The sequence below is a fragment of the Penicillium daleae genome, assembly GCF_028827525.1.
Source record: "Penicillium daleae strain IBT 16125 chromosome Unknown utg000006l_segment0_segment0, whole genome shotgun sequence".
NCBI lineage: Eukaryota > Fungi > Ascomycota > Eurotiomycetes > Eurotiales > Aspergillaceae > Penicillium > Penicillium daleae.
Genome location: NW_026623154.1, coordinates 110,256 through 126,742, shown reverse-complemented (window position 1 = coordinate 126,742; position 16,487 = coordinate 110,256). Strand labels below are relative to the sequence as shown.

General features: G+C 49.6%; 5 protein-coding genes across 5 annotated transcripts; 3 read left to right on the top strand and 2 right to left on the bottom strand.

Moving 5' to 3' along the window:
• Positions 1-145: 145 nt before the first annotated feature.
• N7458_005875 (uncharacterized protein) lies at positions 146-1,715 on the top strand (the record flags this gene model as incomplete). Its single annotated transcript, XM_056909257.1, has 3 exons — positions 146-298; positions 357-728; positions 783-1,715. 3 exons carry the CDS (start codon positions 146-148, stop codon positions 1,713-1,715), a joined length of 1,458 nt encoding a protein of 485 aa, XP_056764961.1.
• A 2,912-nt stretch (positions 1,716-4,627) lies between these two features.
• N7458_005874 (General amino acid permease AGP2) lies at positions 4,628-6,770 on the top strand (the record flags this gene model as incomplete). The annotated part of the gene is made up of 5 exons (XM_056909256.1): positions 4,628-5,019; positions 5,124-5,252; positions 5,414-5,929; positions 5,999-6,237; positions 6,292-6,770. The coding sequence occupies 5 exons, from the start codon at positions 4,628-4,630 to the stop codon at positions 6,768-6,770; spliced, it is 1,755 nt and encodes a 584-aa protein (XP_056764960.1).
• A 437-nt stretch (positions 6,771-7,207) lies between these two features.
• Positions 7,208-7,965, bottom strand: N7458_005873 (hemerythrin domain-containing protein; the record flags this gene model as incomplete). The annotated part of the gene is made up of 2 exons (XM_056909255.1): positions 7,208-7,399; positions 7,471-7,965. The coding sequence occupies 2 exons, from the start codon at positions 7,963-7,965 to the stop codon at positions 7,208-7,210; spliced, it is 687 nt and encodes a 228-aa protein (XP_056764959.1).
• Positions 7,966-11,413: 3,448 nt separating this feature from the next.
• On the top strand, positions 11,414-12,430 carry N7458_005872 (uncharacterized protein; the record flags this gene model as incomplete). Its single annotated transcript, XM_056909254.1, has 1 exon — positions 11,414-12,430. One exon carries the CDS (start codon positions 11,414-11,416, stop codon positions 12,428-12,430), a length of 1,017 nt encoding a protein of 338 aa, XP_056764958.1.
• A 1,070-nt stretch (positions 12,431-13,500) lies between these two features.
• On the bottom strand, positions 13,501-14,950 carry N7458_005871 (uncharacterized protein; the record flags this gene model as incomplete). Its single annotated transcript, XM_056909253.1, has 4 exons — positions 13,501-13,839; positions 13,934-14,391; positions 14,491-14,586; positions 14,647-14,950. 4 exons carry the CDS (start codon positions 14,948-14,950, stop codon positions 13,501-13,503), a joined length of 1,197 nt encoding a protein of 398 aa, XP_056764957.1.
• Between the last annotated feature and the right edge of the window lie 1,537 nt (positions 14,951-16,487).

The window sequence follows — 16,487 nt, the reverse complement described above, 5'->3', positions numbered from 1 at the left end:
TGAAGTGGACCAGCTAAAGTCTTAGCCTGAACAACAAAATCAGAGTCTTCTGGAGCGAGGCGTTACTTATTTCCGAGTCGAGAAATTTTAAGCCCCTCGGCTTGCACCATTGACAACTGCAAATTTATTCTAAGTGAACACGACCATGCTACCACAGGTACAAAGAGCTGATGATCCCGAACGGAATGCTCCGGTTGAGAAATCCTCTCAAACCAATGCTGAATCGGACGCTGTTGATCGGAATGTGAACTCTTATTGCCCAAAAAAGTGGCAGAGTCACGTCACCATCCTGAGTTGTGTTTGTTTTCATCCAAAATCAACCGATCTATGTTGCATTCGCTCATTGATACCTATAGTACATCGCAAACTTCAGCGACGGTTTCCAAAACAGCCTTGCCAATCCGACCAATGTCATTTTCAAAGAGCTTCTCGGAGCTGGTGGCTACTCCTCTGACATGAAAACACGGATTAGCAACTCCTTGATCATCGGTGCCATTCTGGGGGTTGTTGTTCTGGGATATACCTCCGACATGTTCTCTCGACGATCAGGCCTGCTCTTCACCTCAGGCTTAGTTGCCATCGCTACGTTGTTGTCGACACTTGCTCTACAAGTGCGTCCTTCTGAGAACATGCTGTGGTATTTTGTCGTAGTTCGTGGAGTTGCTGGCTTTGGTGTCGGCGGTGAATACCCACCCAGTGCAGCCGCCGGTCTCGAGGAATCCGACGAGGTAAACGCCCCCCTTCCCTCTTAATGATAAACATGGGGCAGATAACTTGCACAGATCATGAGAGCTTATCGCGGGCCACTTTTCGTGTCCTTTACGACACTGATGGCTACCTTAGCTAGCCCAATCCTGCAGATCGTTTATCTGATCTGTTTGGTTGCTAGCAACAACAATCTCACCATCACCTTCCATGCGATCTACGGTATCGCCGCTGTTTTACCGGTAGTCATCATTGTCTTGCGTATTTTCATGGTTGATTCGACACTATTTCATAACTCCAACTTCATCAATCGGCGACGGTCCTTTCGGCTTTATCTACTTCTTGCCCGTCGGTATTGGTGGCGTATCTTCACCACGTCCCTGGCTTTCTTTCTGTACGATTTTATCAATTTTCCGAACAGTATCATGTCTAGCTCTATCATTGCTTCATTGGTGAAGGACAATGACATCCGGAAAACCGCCATCTGGCAGGTAGTCCTCGCCGTTCTTCCCGTGCCAGGTGTGATGGTAGGAGCCTGGCTCACGAACGCTATTGGTCGACGCAACACCGGCATTATGGGCTTCGCAGGGTATATGCTCCTGGGATTTATCATTGGCGGTACCTACTCGAGACTGTCAAAGAATATTGCCGCTTTTGTGGTGCTCTACGGTCTTCTCCAGGCATTTGGCCATATGGGACCCGGGGCGACTATTGGTCTGATCTCTTCTGAGGCGTTTCCGACCGCGATGCGAGGTATGGGATACGGCATTGCAACCGCCTTTGGGCGGACTGGCGCTGCGGTTGGGACGGAATGTTTCACACCCTTGCAAGAAGTTGCTGGAAGTAGTTCGACATTCTATCTGGCTGGTGGAGTGGCGGTCATTGGCATTTTGGTATATTGTCTACTGCCCGAGAGTAGCGGCCTTGATTTGGCTCAGGAGGATCGAGAACTTGAGGGATTTTTGGCGGAGCGTGGATATAGCATGGAGAAAGACACTTCATTGAGCTGAAAGAATTCTCTGTCAGTACTACTTGTTGGTGGCTTCCTTCCCTACAAGCATGTACTAATCAGAGGTCGGTGTGGGGCCTATATCTGCCATAGAGAGCATGAAAAGAATAGACAACATTACGAGAATATATATCCATGTATGCGGAGAGAAGAACAAGAAGGAAAACTGATACCTACAAGTTCAAAGTAGTATCAGTAGTGGCTAAAGATTATTAAGTGTGGAATGGGAAAGTCTGGGGGAAACAAGTGCTCCTGGCCTTGAATAACACGAGCTGTCCGGATAACCGTTCACCCGAACTTAGACCTTCAAACTTCCTGACAGAAGTCGACGAAATTTGTGATGAAGTCTGTGATACTATAGAAAGCTTTTACCAGACAGTGACTGACGTTGAGATAACCAAGTGCATAAGACGCGGCCGATTGGAAACAGCTTCTTTTCCTGCCATCATGAGGGGAAACAGTTTGTGGGCTTAGCCCAGGAACGGACTGGGATAAGTCCAGATCGGAAATGATCCTCATTTAGGGAGCCCTAAGAAAGTATCATGCGATAAATCACTAAGCCTGATAAGCCTGATAAGCCTGATAATTGGTCAATGTACATCCTGTTTGGCTCATACTGTATCGATCTCTCCCTTGTCCAAATCAAGAGCCTGGAGCAGGGGGTCTAACCACATGCTTGTCCCTCGCTCAATCAATCTGTTCCGAAGGGCTGGGATTGTTTTCCCTTTTAGGGATATGCTTTGCCTATTGGTTTATGCATTCGATCGTGATTGATATCATAATATCTATTTGAGGAACCATTGGGGCCTCTACCTATTGCACCGAACTGTGTCTTTGCACAGCCTCCGAGAAAGAAGATCCAGGATCTACAGCTGATTTTTTTTTTTCAGCTCATTATTCTTCTTGTGTCATGATTACCACTCTCTGGATAAGTATACCATCCCGATCGGCGAGTTTGCCCAAATTAAAGGCTGTCGCTATACTATTGCCGCTTCTCCATGCCATTGATAAGTAGAAATGGAAAGGTCTGGTCAAAGTAGAGCTTCCAAAGATGGTCACGTGGGGGCTTGCAGCCTGAGGTTTAAGGTTCCAAAATTGCCCACCTCTCCTGCCTTAGGTAGCATTTAAATCATTACGTAACGCTGAAATTGCGGGTTGGCCTTATCTTCCACCACTTCGGATTGTTGTACTCCTGGACTCTCCACGCGGCGCATCCTGCTCAATAAGTCGTCGCAGACTTCCTGGCTAGCATCCTTGTTCAGCGAAGGGATGGGTCTCATTCGGCCAGGCTGAGCACGGGCCGTCTTGTCAGCCACTCGGCGCCGCCGGGTCCGCTTGTGGACCGCTCGAACGTCGCGGGATGGCCTTTTGGGAAATTGGACAAGCTCGTGCAACCGACGAACTCGTGCGGTCAATAATAATAATAATAATAATAATAATAATACATGCTACAGTGCACTGTAGTACTTCCTTGTGCCGTGCAATCATATTCAATCATGATCCTTTTCCAATTTCCTGGTTCATGGACGCTCTGAGACGCGAGAGGCGTTACGGGCGCGCCATGATTTGCCCGCCCCATTCAGCCCCATCCGCCCCTGACGTCGCTTCCATCGACCGGAGATGGTCCTTTTCTTCGATTGAACCCCCAATATCCACGGCACGGCCCAAGAAGAAAGAGTCCCAAGCGTCCCAACCGCAGAAACCGCGAGGATGTAACACGACTCGTGCCTGGCAGATGACTCTCGTGTCCAAAGACGGTTTAGTTAACCGTCCTGCCCGTTCGTGGCCAACAGTTCCCAGCGCCAAGCCGGCACGCCCAATCACAGACACCGAAATCGGGCAAAAAACGTGGCTCAGACCTGCGCAAGAGTGGCCGTTCCGGACGAGAATAATGAATTCCTCCTGTTCCACTGCCAGTCGTCCCTTGGGTGATTAGCATTTCATATTATTCTCATCTAGACGGACACCCCGCATTTGGCCCATGTTCTTACCGTAAGTTAACGACTTGTCTGTATCGTCATGATGCGTGGGGCTCCCCGCGGGACTGCGAAATGGCGTATGGCACCTGAAATAAGATACTGAAATGTCACTTGCCGCCTCTCTCGGTTAGTGCTCTGCACTAAGCCTCTTGGGGACATCTTACTTTCTTAGTCCGTCAGACTCTTGGTCATTTTTGTGGAGCTCCCTTAGTCCCTTAGCCTCCCAGCGCCACTGGCCTCAGAGGATCGCGCCTCTTTTCTACCCTGGTCTCCCCCCACGGCCAAACCGCGCGTTGGAGATTTCTTATTCTATCTGCCTCGATACATATTTGCACGACTCGGAAATTATTCCAAGAGATAGGGCTTTGATCTAACAGTGGAACTTCGACTTCCTGATACCCTTGTACAGGTTATCTGTTCAGCATCATCGTCCCAGAATTTCTACTGTCCTTCCCTTTTCTGCTCTCTTTCGAGTCCCTCTTCCCCCCAAAGCTCTTGAGGAGTGCTTCGTGTTAGGTGCCCTTTGACCTGATCATTTCGCGCTCCACGGACACATGCAACTCACGTCCTAGAAACTCGAAGCCCATTTACCCCTCGAGTTCCCCAGCCCATTCTCCAACGCGACATTTCCCTGCTGCTATACAACTACTCCAGACCCTCGCGACATCCTTGTGGAATTTTTGATCTCGGATCCGGACCACCGCGACTGCGAATCCCTCTTATGACCTTTGCTGCTGATCCAATCCCCCGCCTACCTCCCGGACCAGTTGCCCAAACAAGACCCATGCGACAAGATTTCAACTGAGAATATTCGACGACAAGCCTACCCTACGTTGTTGGTGATACTAACTAACATCCATTCTCACCTGCGCCCTGCCCCCAATCCAATATAAGTTGGTAGAGAACCTAGGCCGAATCGTCTGTTGACACCATCATGGCCTTTGCGAACCATAAAGACAAGGAGGCGATCACCGGGGTTTTAGACACCCTTGGCCTGAAGACTGAGGGTCCTCATGACGTCCAGGAGGGTGTAATGGCTGACAATGCCGACAACCTCCAGCGCCACCTTGGGAATCGTCAGATCCAATTGATTGCCATTGGTGGATCGATTGGAACGGCTCTGTTCGTCAGTATTGGCACAGGCCTATACCACGGCGGCCCTGGCAGCTTGTTCCTGGCTTACAGCATCCAAAGCATCTTCCTGGCCATGATCAATAACTGTCTCGCTGAGATGAGCACCGCTTTCCCCGTTAGCGGAGGTTTTATCCGCTTAGCTGGCAAATGGGTTGATGATGCGCTCGGCTTCATGGTCGGCTGGAACTTCTTGTTCGTTTTTACCTCCTTTTTTTTTTTTTTCTATTTTTCCTTGACCGTCGCCCTTCATTCCATACGTGGACTCCAGGTGATCCTTGATCTGACAAACGTACTAGCTTCTATGAGGCGCTCCTGATTCCATTCGAGATCTCAGCCTTTACACTGGTTCTTTCCTTCTGGAGTGAGAAGATCACCGAGCCTGGTCCCGTTGCGGGTATCTGCGCAGGTATTATTTTGTGTTATGGGTAAGAACTCCCGCACCCAACATGTCACCGCAATCTTCTCGTTGGATTTCCAATGCCTCTGTCGCTTTTAAGACTCCCGTATCTCATACGATCAACTGCTATCGCGATCACTCTCTTCCGTGGGTATCCATACAAATGATCTAATTTTCTCCCGCATCCAGGTTCCTGAATGTTATGGCAGTCCGAGCCTATGGTGAAGCTGAATTTTGGCTCTCTGGTGGCAAGGTCATCCTGATCTTCTCACTGTTCTTTTTTACATTCATCACGATGGTCGGTGGAAACCCGCAGCATGATGCTTACGGGTTTAGGTACTGGAACAATCCTGGCGCCTTCATGGAATATCTCGACACCGGAGCTCTTGGCCGTTTTGAAGGTTTCTTGGGAGCTTTGTGGTCTGCTTGCTTTACCGTGGTCGGACCTGAGTATATCTCCATGGTCGCTGCGGAAGCCAGACGCCCTCGTATTTACATCAAAAACGCGTTCAAGACGGTCTATGCCCGGTTTGGAATCTTCTTCGTTGGTGGCGCTCTGGCTGTGGGCATTGTTTGCTCTGCCAGAGATCCCGCATTGGTCAAAGTAGTCATGGGAGAGACCAGTGGCTCTTCTGCAGCCGCCTCGCCATATGTCATTGGCATGCAAAATATGGGAATTGCAGTCTTCCCTTCTATTGTCAATGCGTGAGTAACATCCCGTTCCAGAACATTGATCCGTAATCGACGCTAATAATCCTTTTCTTATCCCCTCAGCCTCCTGCTGACTTCAATCTTCTCGGCTGGTAACACGTATACCTACTGTGCTATTCGTACCTTGTATGGCCTTGCACTTGAAGGGAGAGCCCCGCGCATTCTCACATATACCACGCGCAAGGGTGTGCCTATCTATTGTTTTGGGATCGTGATGGTTTTCCCGATTCTGTCATTTTTGCAAGTCTCCAACAGTTCTTCCATCGTCATTACTTGGTTTGCCAATCTGGTCACGGCTGGAGGTAAGGGTCCCATCCGCCATCTTTTGTAAAAGAATATGCTAACCTCAAGAATAGGCTTGATCAACTATATCGTGATCTCGCTGACCTACATCTTCTTCCATCGCGCATGCAAGGCACAGGGCATTGACCGGAGATCTTTCTCCTACTTTGGCCGTCTGCAACCATTCTGTGGGTATGCCGCATTCATCTGGATGATTCTGGTCACCATCCTATATGGATATCCCGCGTACAAGCCATGGAACGTGTCGACTTTCTGGTCCGACTACACGATGCAAATCGTGATCCCTCCCCTTTTCCTTATTTGGAAAATCATCAAGCGGACCAAGTTTGTGAAACCCCATGAGGCTGACCTAGTTTGGGAGCGGCCCCTTATCGATGCATACGAAGCCAGCTTCATGGATCCCCCAGTCGGCTTCTGGAGGGAAGTTGGCCAAATGTTTGGCTTCCGCCGGATCAAAGGTGGCAATGACAAGCGTCGTGCTTCAGTTGTCCAACCCTCGTCTAACGGTGTCAAGGAAGGCGTCCTTTCGTAATCCCTGATTCATCTCATATGAGAGAAATGAATGAATTCCATCTTCTTTCATGTTAGAGGGTTGTGATGGTCCGTCCATGCAATGGTCCAACCAGTCGTTTGGAAGTTGGCAATCTGGATGCCAGGAGTTGCTATTATAGCAACTTGACGTCTTATAACATTCACAATCGCTATGTACAGGCTAGAGACGTACTCCCTCCTAGCCAAAAAACTATCTTTAGCTTCCGAGTGAAATATACCCATTACTATCAATGCAAATATATTCTGTGACCTATTGCCTGGTTTTTCCTAATATAGTTGAGAGCTACTTAGTATAGGCCCTCTGTTAGGTCCGACTATCTTTAGACCAAAGTTTTGATGTCCATTGCTCGGTGCCCTAGCCAAGAACCCTACCTAGACATCCTCCAAACAAGCCTGACAAACCCAGCTTCCCGCTCTCTAGGCAAATGGCAGCTCTTTGGGGTACCCCTTGAAATCACAGCCAGCGAACCTCCACCAATGCTGATTTTTGTACATGTACATCCAGCGCAGGGCCAATGCGAACATGTACGGAATCGGGGGGAAGCTCTGCCACACGCCATCTCCGAATGACTTGTCGTGTGAGACGATGCTTAACGGGAAAATGCTTATCTGAATCCCATGCCATTAGGTGTCAGAAAAACCTCTTCCCCATCCATATGCTCACAGCGAAGGAAACTTACCCGGTATTCATATTGGCCCATAGACTCCTTTACCATTCTGCCCACCTTCTTCTTGAACCAAGCATCCCAGTCCACCTTGGCGTATTTTTCCAAATTGACCAGTGTCTCAATCTCGTTCCCAAGGTGGGTGTGGAGCTCCGGCATAAAGGAATCGATGAGGCTCTTCACCTTCTCTCCAAGGAGCTCCTCTTTGCCCTGTATGACCTTCTTCAGATAGTCCGAGTATTCTGTAATCGTATCGTGAAACCCGGCGTGCTCGTTGGTATTGACGTCCATCAAGCCCGGCACCCTCGCGATCTCGCCCATTGGCGGGAGCAGCGTGTTATCCTCACTGCTATGATGCTCATGAACCCACTCCGTCCACTGGAACGCATAGTTGGCGAAGTCCACCTTGTCTGTGTCAGTTCCTCGCGTCGCGACGTTAATGCACTGGTTGTACACCGAATTGATCCCGCGAATCAGGCAGTTATGGACAATCGACATTTCCGCTGCCATCGCTCTAGCTGGTGTCAGCGTCTTCCCTACCTGTATCATTGTTAGGCACAAAGCCTCTAGGTTTGTGGCGTCTATGTGGTCGTACCGAAGCGCCGCTCCTGGCAGGGCTAATTTAGAGTGTAGGGGCCGTCGACCCAGGGTTTTGATTCGCCCATCTCGTCCCGGTATCACAAGCGAAAGGTATGTGAGTAAGGACCAAATATAAGCTCAGCGATCTCAATTGAGAGGAGTATGACCCCGGTATATATAAAGCAAGTTTGCCTTGCTAAGCTGACAGCCTGACACCAATGGAGGCTTAGAGTTTGAAATAGCTAGCGATACCCTGGAAAGGGGGTTCCCCTAACTACTAGCCTATTGGTGGGGCAGATACTAGGATTCCTCCACATACTACCACATTTTAGATCCAATTATGGTATCGTCTAGGTGGATATGTCTTAAGATAAGATCATGGCGGTGGTGGATAAGGTCGTAACCGAGTCAGCAGTCCTTAGCTCACCGTAGCTAGGCTCACATCAGCTAGGCTCACGTCAGCTTCCGTAGGTTGACTTCCACCTGGTACCGCGATTTATCGCCCCCTCCAGCGCACACCAGCCATTTTTGTCCTTTCTATTAGCGCCCTTCTCCACTAGAAGTTTGGCCGCTACCTCGCGTGCTTCCTATTTGCGTAGTGTATATCCAACTTTGTCTGGAAGTTGGCACTCTACTCGCGTAGGGATTTGAACCCTGCCTTAAATCTTTCCCGAGCCACGTGCTACGCCAGTGTCCAACCGTTTCTGTCCATCTGGTCTCCGAAGTTGACGTCTTCACCCTTCGTGATCATAGGTCAGAAAGGGGGGGGGGGGGGATTCATATGACATTACCTCAAGTCTCTACTATGTCAGCGTTTGCTTTGAATACGCCGGCTATAGCCTAATAGGATATTACTATACGTTGTGTACTCCGCATGATTTACCTATAAAGTGGGCAATAGTAAGACCATAACTTACTAACCATAATTCGAACAGAACATGGTGGGAATATCAGGCGCGCGTGGATTTGACTGGCGTCAATTTCGGAAGACAGAAGCTATGCGCGTCGGGGCGCGTCGCTCTGAGGGGGTGGGAGATACAAGAAGGCAGGACCCTGAGCTCCTACCAAGATATTAATCTTTGTAGGAAGAATATGCCCGTCCATACGGGTCATGCACTCCGTAATGTCTTAATTCTGATTATATTCCAAGCATGGCTAGTCCCTTGGCGATGCGAACGTTTGGGTTAATAACTGCTTCAATGTGATAGGTTCAGGAGGGTTACAGGTCAGCTGTGCGAGTATCTAGTGATTGCGGAAACGGCCAAATATCAGACAGAAAGAGCGTCAGTGCCCTGGAGATCGTTATGCAAACCCAAAATTCGATTTCTAAGGCTATTACAGATACATCGATTCACTATATGCCCACATTAGAGGTTTAGGAGCCATCCTTGAGCAACATCCCGATTCGCCTCATTAGGCAGGAAATACATCTCCTAGTTAGGATTCGGGAGTACAGCATATTTCCCCTGCGAATAACACGCTACCGATGTCCCTCGGTGCTATGGGGACAGCTGTGCCGAGTACACCTGACAAGGCCCGCCACGACCAGTACTATGGACGGTCATCTCTTGTGTCCTTAGTTCATCAATGCGCTCAGACCTCACCTGGGCGCCAGTCCACCCAGTCCCAGCATCAACCCGCCGTATCTAGCTGTCCAACCTCATCGCCTTATCAGTTCTGTGCCAGTGCTTTACTCTCAACTAGGATGGCCACGATGCTTTCGGACGACTTTTCGCTTCCACCTAGGCAACAAGCGGACTGGCTCTTGGAGATATACTTCACCAACATCCACATATTCTACCCGTGGGTACACACGGAGAGCTCCATGGCTACTTATGAACGTATATGGACGAACCATGCCAATGTTGCAAACAAATCTCTGCTAGATGTGGGCCTCGGTGGTCCCCATTGTCCAGTTCCTGTATTTCATTGCGCTCTAAATGCAATGTTTGCCATTGCCTGCAAATTCTCTAATATGGAGCCTCGTGATAAGCGAAATACCTCTATGATGTTTTACGAACGGATGGAGAGCTTGATGAACATTGATATCCTTGACAGTGGAAGTCTGGGTTTGTTCAGGGGCTTCTGCTAGTGGCGATATATTTACAATGTACGCCATATCCCAGAAGATGTTGGAATGTCATTGGCATGGCACATCGAATGGCAGTCGGTCTTGGACTACAGAACCGTCGCTAGTTCAGCACCCTGAGTGCTCTAGAGAAGGAACAGCGTTGGCGAGCATAGTGTGCGTGTGTGCAAATGGACACGTAGGGCTCCGCCCAGTCTTATTTCTGCATCTATACTGACTGACTTTCCTAGAATCATGAGCATGACAATGGGCCATCCACATGACACAGAATTTTTCGCGAATCCCATTACCCTTACCCGTCGATGACGAGTACCTTTCTGTTAGCAGACAAGGAACTTGACAGCCTGAGGGAACTATATCTACTAATTAGTTTTTGCACCAAAATATGAATCTGATTGGAATTCTTTGGAAGATTGTCTTGACAGTCTATCGCGGCGAAGACGAAAGTCCAGAAGAAGAGGAATCCTCGCCGGCGCCAGAGAGTGATTTTAAGGCCATTATGGCTATAGACAAGTCACTAGAAGAATTCGAGTCTTCACTCCCTACTGTCTTCGCATGGATGCCACTGAATCCCCTAAACTCTGACCGCACTTTTCGTCGTTAATCCAACGTTCTCCGTGCCAGGTAATTTGAGAATCAACCGTGTATATTGGAATATTGACTTTCTCTCCAGATATCTCCATTTGAAATTGCTGCTTTACCGCCCTAGGTTCAGCACTTATTGCTCAGTCGCTATCTCAAAAGTCGATCAAGCACAGTCTGGCTCCTGGTCAACCTTGTATCAACAGAATGCAGCTATAAGATGCGTGACAGCTGCGTGTGATCTCATTCATTCACTTTCAAAAGCTACGACCGAAGATGTAATAGGTGCCTGGCGGTACGGGGTATTTTGTTCGTAATTTCAAGCCATTTTGTTTTGGGGTGTCTGAAGGTGAATGTTAACAATCGTTTAGATTTAATAAGTGCAGGCATCGTTCTTGTACTTACCGAGTCAATTAAATCTAGCCACGAGACCCCTCAGGTCGATTCAGGGGGTTGGGTTAATTACCTTGTACGACTAGAACGTCATTGATTTTGATGGGGGCAGGCTGACTAATACAAAACAATCGGCAATCTAGATATTCTATATCCGAGCGCTGGATTCCGATAGCTGCCTTAGGGCCTCTCTCATTTCCGTACTTGGGAGTTCCCTCCCTTTGTTTTCTTTCATCTTTAGCTTTTAGATCCTCGTGGAAATGCACTCTTTTCTCTAGGACTCGGCGCCTCACAGCAATAAAAACAACAGCAACAATGTCCACCATTCCCGGCGAAGTGATCCTCCAGATCGTGGAGAGTCTCATCCCCTCGACTTCGCGCAAGATACACCCCCCAAGTGACATTGTGACACAGACCTTAATCAGTCTCACCCTGGCATGCAAGCCAACCTACCACCCAGCGCGACAGCTTCTCTTCCGCCACTGTCTTTATGTTGACTCGATAGAGCGACTCGACAATCTGTTTGACAAAAGCGGCTACTTTGTTGACAATGACACCAACGGTACAGACCAGTGCATACAAGCCTACTCGCTCTTCCTGGCCCCATTCCCCCCAGGCAAGCTAGATGAACCCCATATAGTGCACCAGATCGACCGTTTATTCTCGCACTTACGCTCCTCCCTGCGAAACCTCGTCATCAACATCCCCCTACGGTATCTCTACCCGGAGGATGACGTGCAGGGCCTCCGAAAGACCCTCCGCGTAGCGTTCTCCCGCCTGACCGCGCTGGAGGACTTCTGCTCCGTCCAAGATGAGCTTTTTCTTAACGCCGTGGAGGAAGAAATCGAGCCTCAGATATGGCCCACTTGGCCTCGTCTACGCCGCCTCGCGCTGTACAACCCCTGCGTTAACGGGGATTTTGTGGAGAACCTGCTGCAGTGCCCGAATATCACGCATGTGGTTCTTACGCGAGCCGATTCCTACATGGATGAGCCACTACCCCCGAGCGTGGCGGAACGTCTGCCCTTACCAGGTTTGAAACGGGTTCTGGTGATCAATACCAAAGAAGGCCGTCTCCGCGACGCTCATATCCGCGACTCGACAGGCCGGGAGACCAGCTTTTGGGGCCGACTGCTCCTCGCCCAGTGTCCAGAGTGGAATGACTGGAAAGAAAGGGAGGTGGGGGCACTGCTAGTCTACGCTGATGTGCCTATGCCGCCGGGGCAAGGAGGGGATAATATCCATCTGTTACAGGAGTGGCTCTGCGCCCGAGCGGTAGACGGGACATTGTGGGAGTTTCCAGGAGTGCACTATACGCTCGATGATGCATAAGGGGGTGTTAACTTCAGAACAGTACGAATAATATTGACTTTTCTTGGGGTTGATAGCTACCCAATACTAAATCTGAGCCCCGAGTTATGCCCCCAAGCTCAGCACACAGAGCACCTCACTCGGGCCTACCGCAAATGAGAAACAGACTTGTGAACCAGGTATATGCTGAATACACCTACTCCCTAGTGGCGGCTGGTATCGACCCCCTTAGCAAGACTTCTTAACTATCCCCCCCCCCCCCCCCCCCGGCGGAGGGACGGGCGAGAACATGTTTAGGATAGTTAATCACTGGATGGTCGGAGACACGCGAGGCATATACGACAAACAGCCGGGGTAAATCGGAGCGCGGCTGTTAGGCACTAGTTTTGGGGTTCTGTGTTCCGGCTGGGTTGGAAACGCAGACAAACACGGGTTACAGGGATGACAGCAGGTGAAAAAGCTCCTAATATGCACCGTATTTTCGTACATTGATGCAGATCTTGAGTCGTACGTCGATCTCTACTCCCCTGGCACCTAGTGTATTGAGAGAAGTAGCTCTTTCCCCCTATGGCATACAATAACCGGAATTTTATCTGGTCTGCTAGTTGGAGCTTGAGGTGAGGTGATAAGCTGCCGCGGGAGAGAGGCGCCGCGATGACTAGCTTCAACGTGTATCCCGGCACCACTCTCCCTACACCATTCCCTACCTGGGGCATCACGCTCATTTCGCTCTCTGGGCCCGCCCTGACATAGGCATGAGCAACTAGGTAAGCCTAGCTCATAAAATAGACTCCGCTAGATCTAATTATGTGCATCATATTCTCATTTGCATTACTTTTATTTTCCCCGTTAATGAAAAACAGGCTTTTCAATGTGACCTTCGTTGGACTGGGTGGTAAACACCTCCTGATTCAGTGGCAAACGGTGCAGAGGTCCTGTTCGAGACCTGTCAATTCACCATTGGACTGCAGTAGTATATATATATCGGTTTACACTACTGCGAACGACGTAAATACAATATCCCGGGCTTTCCCGAGCGTTGATTAACTTCAAAATTGCATATTAAGCTTCGCTGCGTGCATCACCGCTATCTACGACCAGGGAATAGTGGCCCCTTTAACATGAGACTCCCTCGCTAGCTCGATGACTCTTAATCCGTCCCTCGCCGTCTCAGGCCTAACGCATATTTCCTCCCGACCCCGAATTGCCGCTGCCACGTTTTCATAGTATCCGCGGTACCAGCCCGGCAAACTCGGGTACTTGCCAATCCAGCGACCCGTTGCCTCATCGTGGGCCTGGTGCACCCCATCATACTCCACCGTCGTAGTCAAGGTGCCCCAGGTGCGCTCGTCCTCCATGCCAAAGTTCGGGTCCAAGGCGGGGAGGCCTGGTGCTGCGATGGCTCTCTCTTCTTGAGGGCAGGTGCCAAACTGGGAAGGATAAGGGGATTCTGTTAGCTTGCTCGCATGAAAATTGTATGTCTTTCTACTGCTCCCAGGACAAGATGGTAAACATGGTTCGAACCTTGAGGTACGTCCCTCCCGTTCCTCTGACGAAAAAACGGAGCTGGTCTTTCATATGTGACACGATCGATGTCTTGATAGTCACAAGCAGGTTCTTCTTGTTCTCGCCATACTGCAGGATAATGGTGTGCGTGTCATCGACGTCGCTGTCAATCCCGCGGTTGGACCGGAGGAAGCCAGTTACCGAGGTTGGGCGTCCAAATAGATGCAGAGCCTGGTCGACCGTGTGGGTGCCTTTTCTTAGGGATTTAGCAAAATATACATGGGCAAGACAGAGATGATTCCCATTACCGAGCCCGAAAATCATGCCCTCGCCTGGAGTATACTCCTTCTGGGTCCATCCAGCAATCCAAGATGGTGAGGGGAAGTCGAAATGGATTTCAGCTTCCTTGACATCACCTAAGACACCCTTCTTCACAAGGTCTTCTAAGGTGCGGAAGTCGCTATCGAATCTTCGGTCTTTATATAACGAGGTTAGAGATTCTCTCCTCAGTCACACACACGTGTGAACTGAGAGTCAGATTTCATATTTATAATACCGGAGAGCGAGTCGCGTACTGTGAAATACTGTCAGAACTTTTCCTTGTGCCTTGGCAAGCTCAATAAGCTCATCTGCGTCGGAGCTTGTAGCCACGAATGGCTTCTCAACAACAACTGGAAGATGTGGTTGGTTAGCTTTCGGGCCAAAAGAGGGATGTCTCATTTTTCGTTTACCGTGCTTTCCTGCTTTGAGGGCCTTTTCTACGAACTCACGGTGAGTGTGTGCGCAGATGACAACGAGCTCAATGGCAACGTCGGCAAAAAACTCGTCAGCAGTCTGATAATGTTTCACCCGTGGGAAGTCTACGGTGCAGTGACCCCAGGCCTTCGACTTGGATGCCGGGTCTGCGGAAGGGGCCGCAGCGCGCTGAAGGAACGCGTGCACTTCGAGTTCGTGGTTAGGCAGGATGAAGGGCAAGTGAAAGCACTTCGTTGAAAAGCCATAGCCTACGATACCGACCTTGATGGGAGATATCATAGTCAAAATTAACCTTGATTGGAAGAGTAAAACAAAGCGTTGTCTCTCAAAATAAAGTTGGGAAAAAGTGTGGGAAAAAGGGAATGTTCAAAAAAAACGGCTGTTGTATCCAACCCCACAACCCCCCTTCTCATATTTACCCGGGCTTGGAATTCAACGTGGGGGTGTAAAGAAACTGCCAGGTAAGCCAGCATTCCCCATAAGTCAAGCAGCCGCTTCCTACTTTATCCCTTATTTACCCGGGCCGAGGGTCCGGGGGTTCCTCGACCAGCCATGGTACAAATACCCGCACTTACCACACTTTACTTGTGGCTCAGTGTCATTCTTGTTGTTCAGGTCACCAACGGCAAGGGACTACACAGACGGCAACACGAATAAAGTCTGGCTAACGACCTAAATCAGGGCTGGATGGGTCCATTATGAACGGCATGGAGACTCTGACTTCTGGCCAGAATACTTCCATCATCCCACCAGCGGACAGCTTGGTATCTTCAACGGGACCCAAGGTCTCGGCGGAGCGGTCTCGCAGTTCTTCCTGTGGTGGCTAGTAGAGAGGATTGGGAGCGGGTACACAATCATCATCGGTTCGGTGACTATCATCGTGGGTGTTTTTCTGCAGTCGTTTGCTCAGGGGTTGCCTACGTTCGCTGCGACCTGTGGCATCATGCCCTCGAACTAAGCTTCGAATACACTGCTGCTCCGATGCTTGTCACAGAGCTTGCTCACTCCTAATATCGAGCGCAGTTATCAACTCTTCTCAACACACTCTACTATTTTGGTGCAAAGATTGCCGCATGGGTCACCTTGGGCACCCTGACCATTAAGAGTGATTGGTCGTGGCGTGCGGTGTCCTTGATCCAAATGTTTCCGTCTATCATATCTCTCGGCCTTACCTGATGGGTACCTGAGTCTCCCCGCTGGCTCATCTCGCGCGGTAGGACTGAGGAGGCTTTCAAAATCCTGCTTGACAACCACTGTGGTGGCAACGAGGGTGATCCCTCGCATCTTTCGAGTTCAACGAGATACATTTTCTTAGGATGATTGAGTAATAATATGAGTGGGCATTACAAGCAGGCTGTGGCGTCTGCAATCCAAATTGGGGTTAGAAATTGTGGCGGCTTTGTTGCTAGCAACATCTTTATGTCGCCTGAGGCACCATACTATTATATAGGTAATGGCACGAGCTTGGGTCTAATTTGATTGTGCGTTATAGCATCCGTCATATTATTTTTGCTTCTGTGGCAAGAGAGTCGGCGGAGGGATCAGGGGGCGCGCGATGATCGGCTGGCGCTCGATCCCGATGAAGTACAAAATTTGGGTGATGATCATCCTGGATTCCGGTTCACATACTAGGATACTAGTATACTTTGTCAAACTGAATGAGAGTTCAAATTCAAACAAAACTGTTCTAGGATAGGCTGTCCATCATCCGCCCAATTTCCTTAAGTATTCATATGGTATTCGAGTTAGAACCAGAAGTATGGCGTCGTAACACACCTCACCCTGATGATACAGACCCTCGGGGGTGCAGAACCGC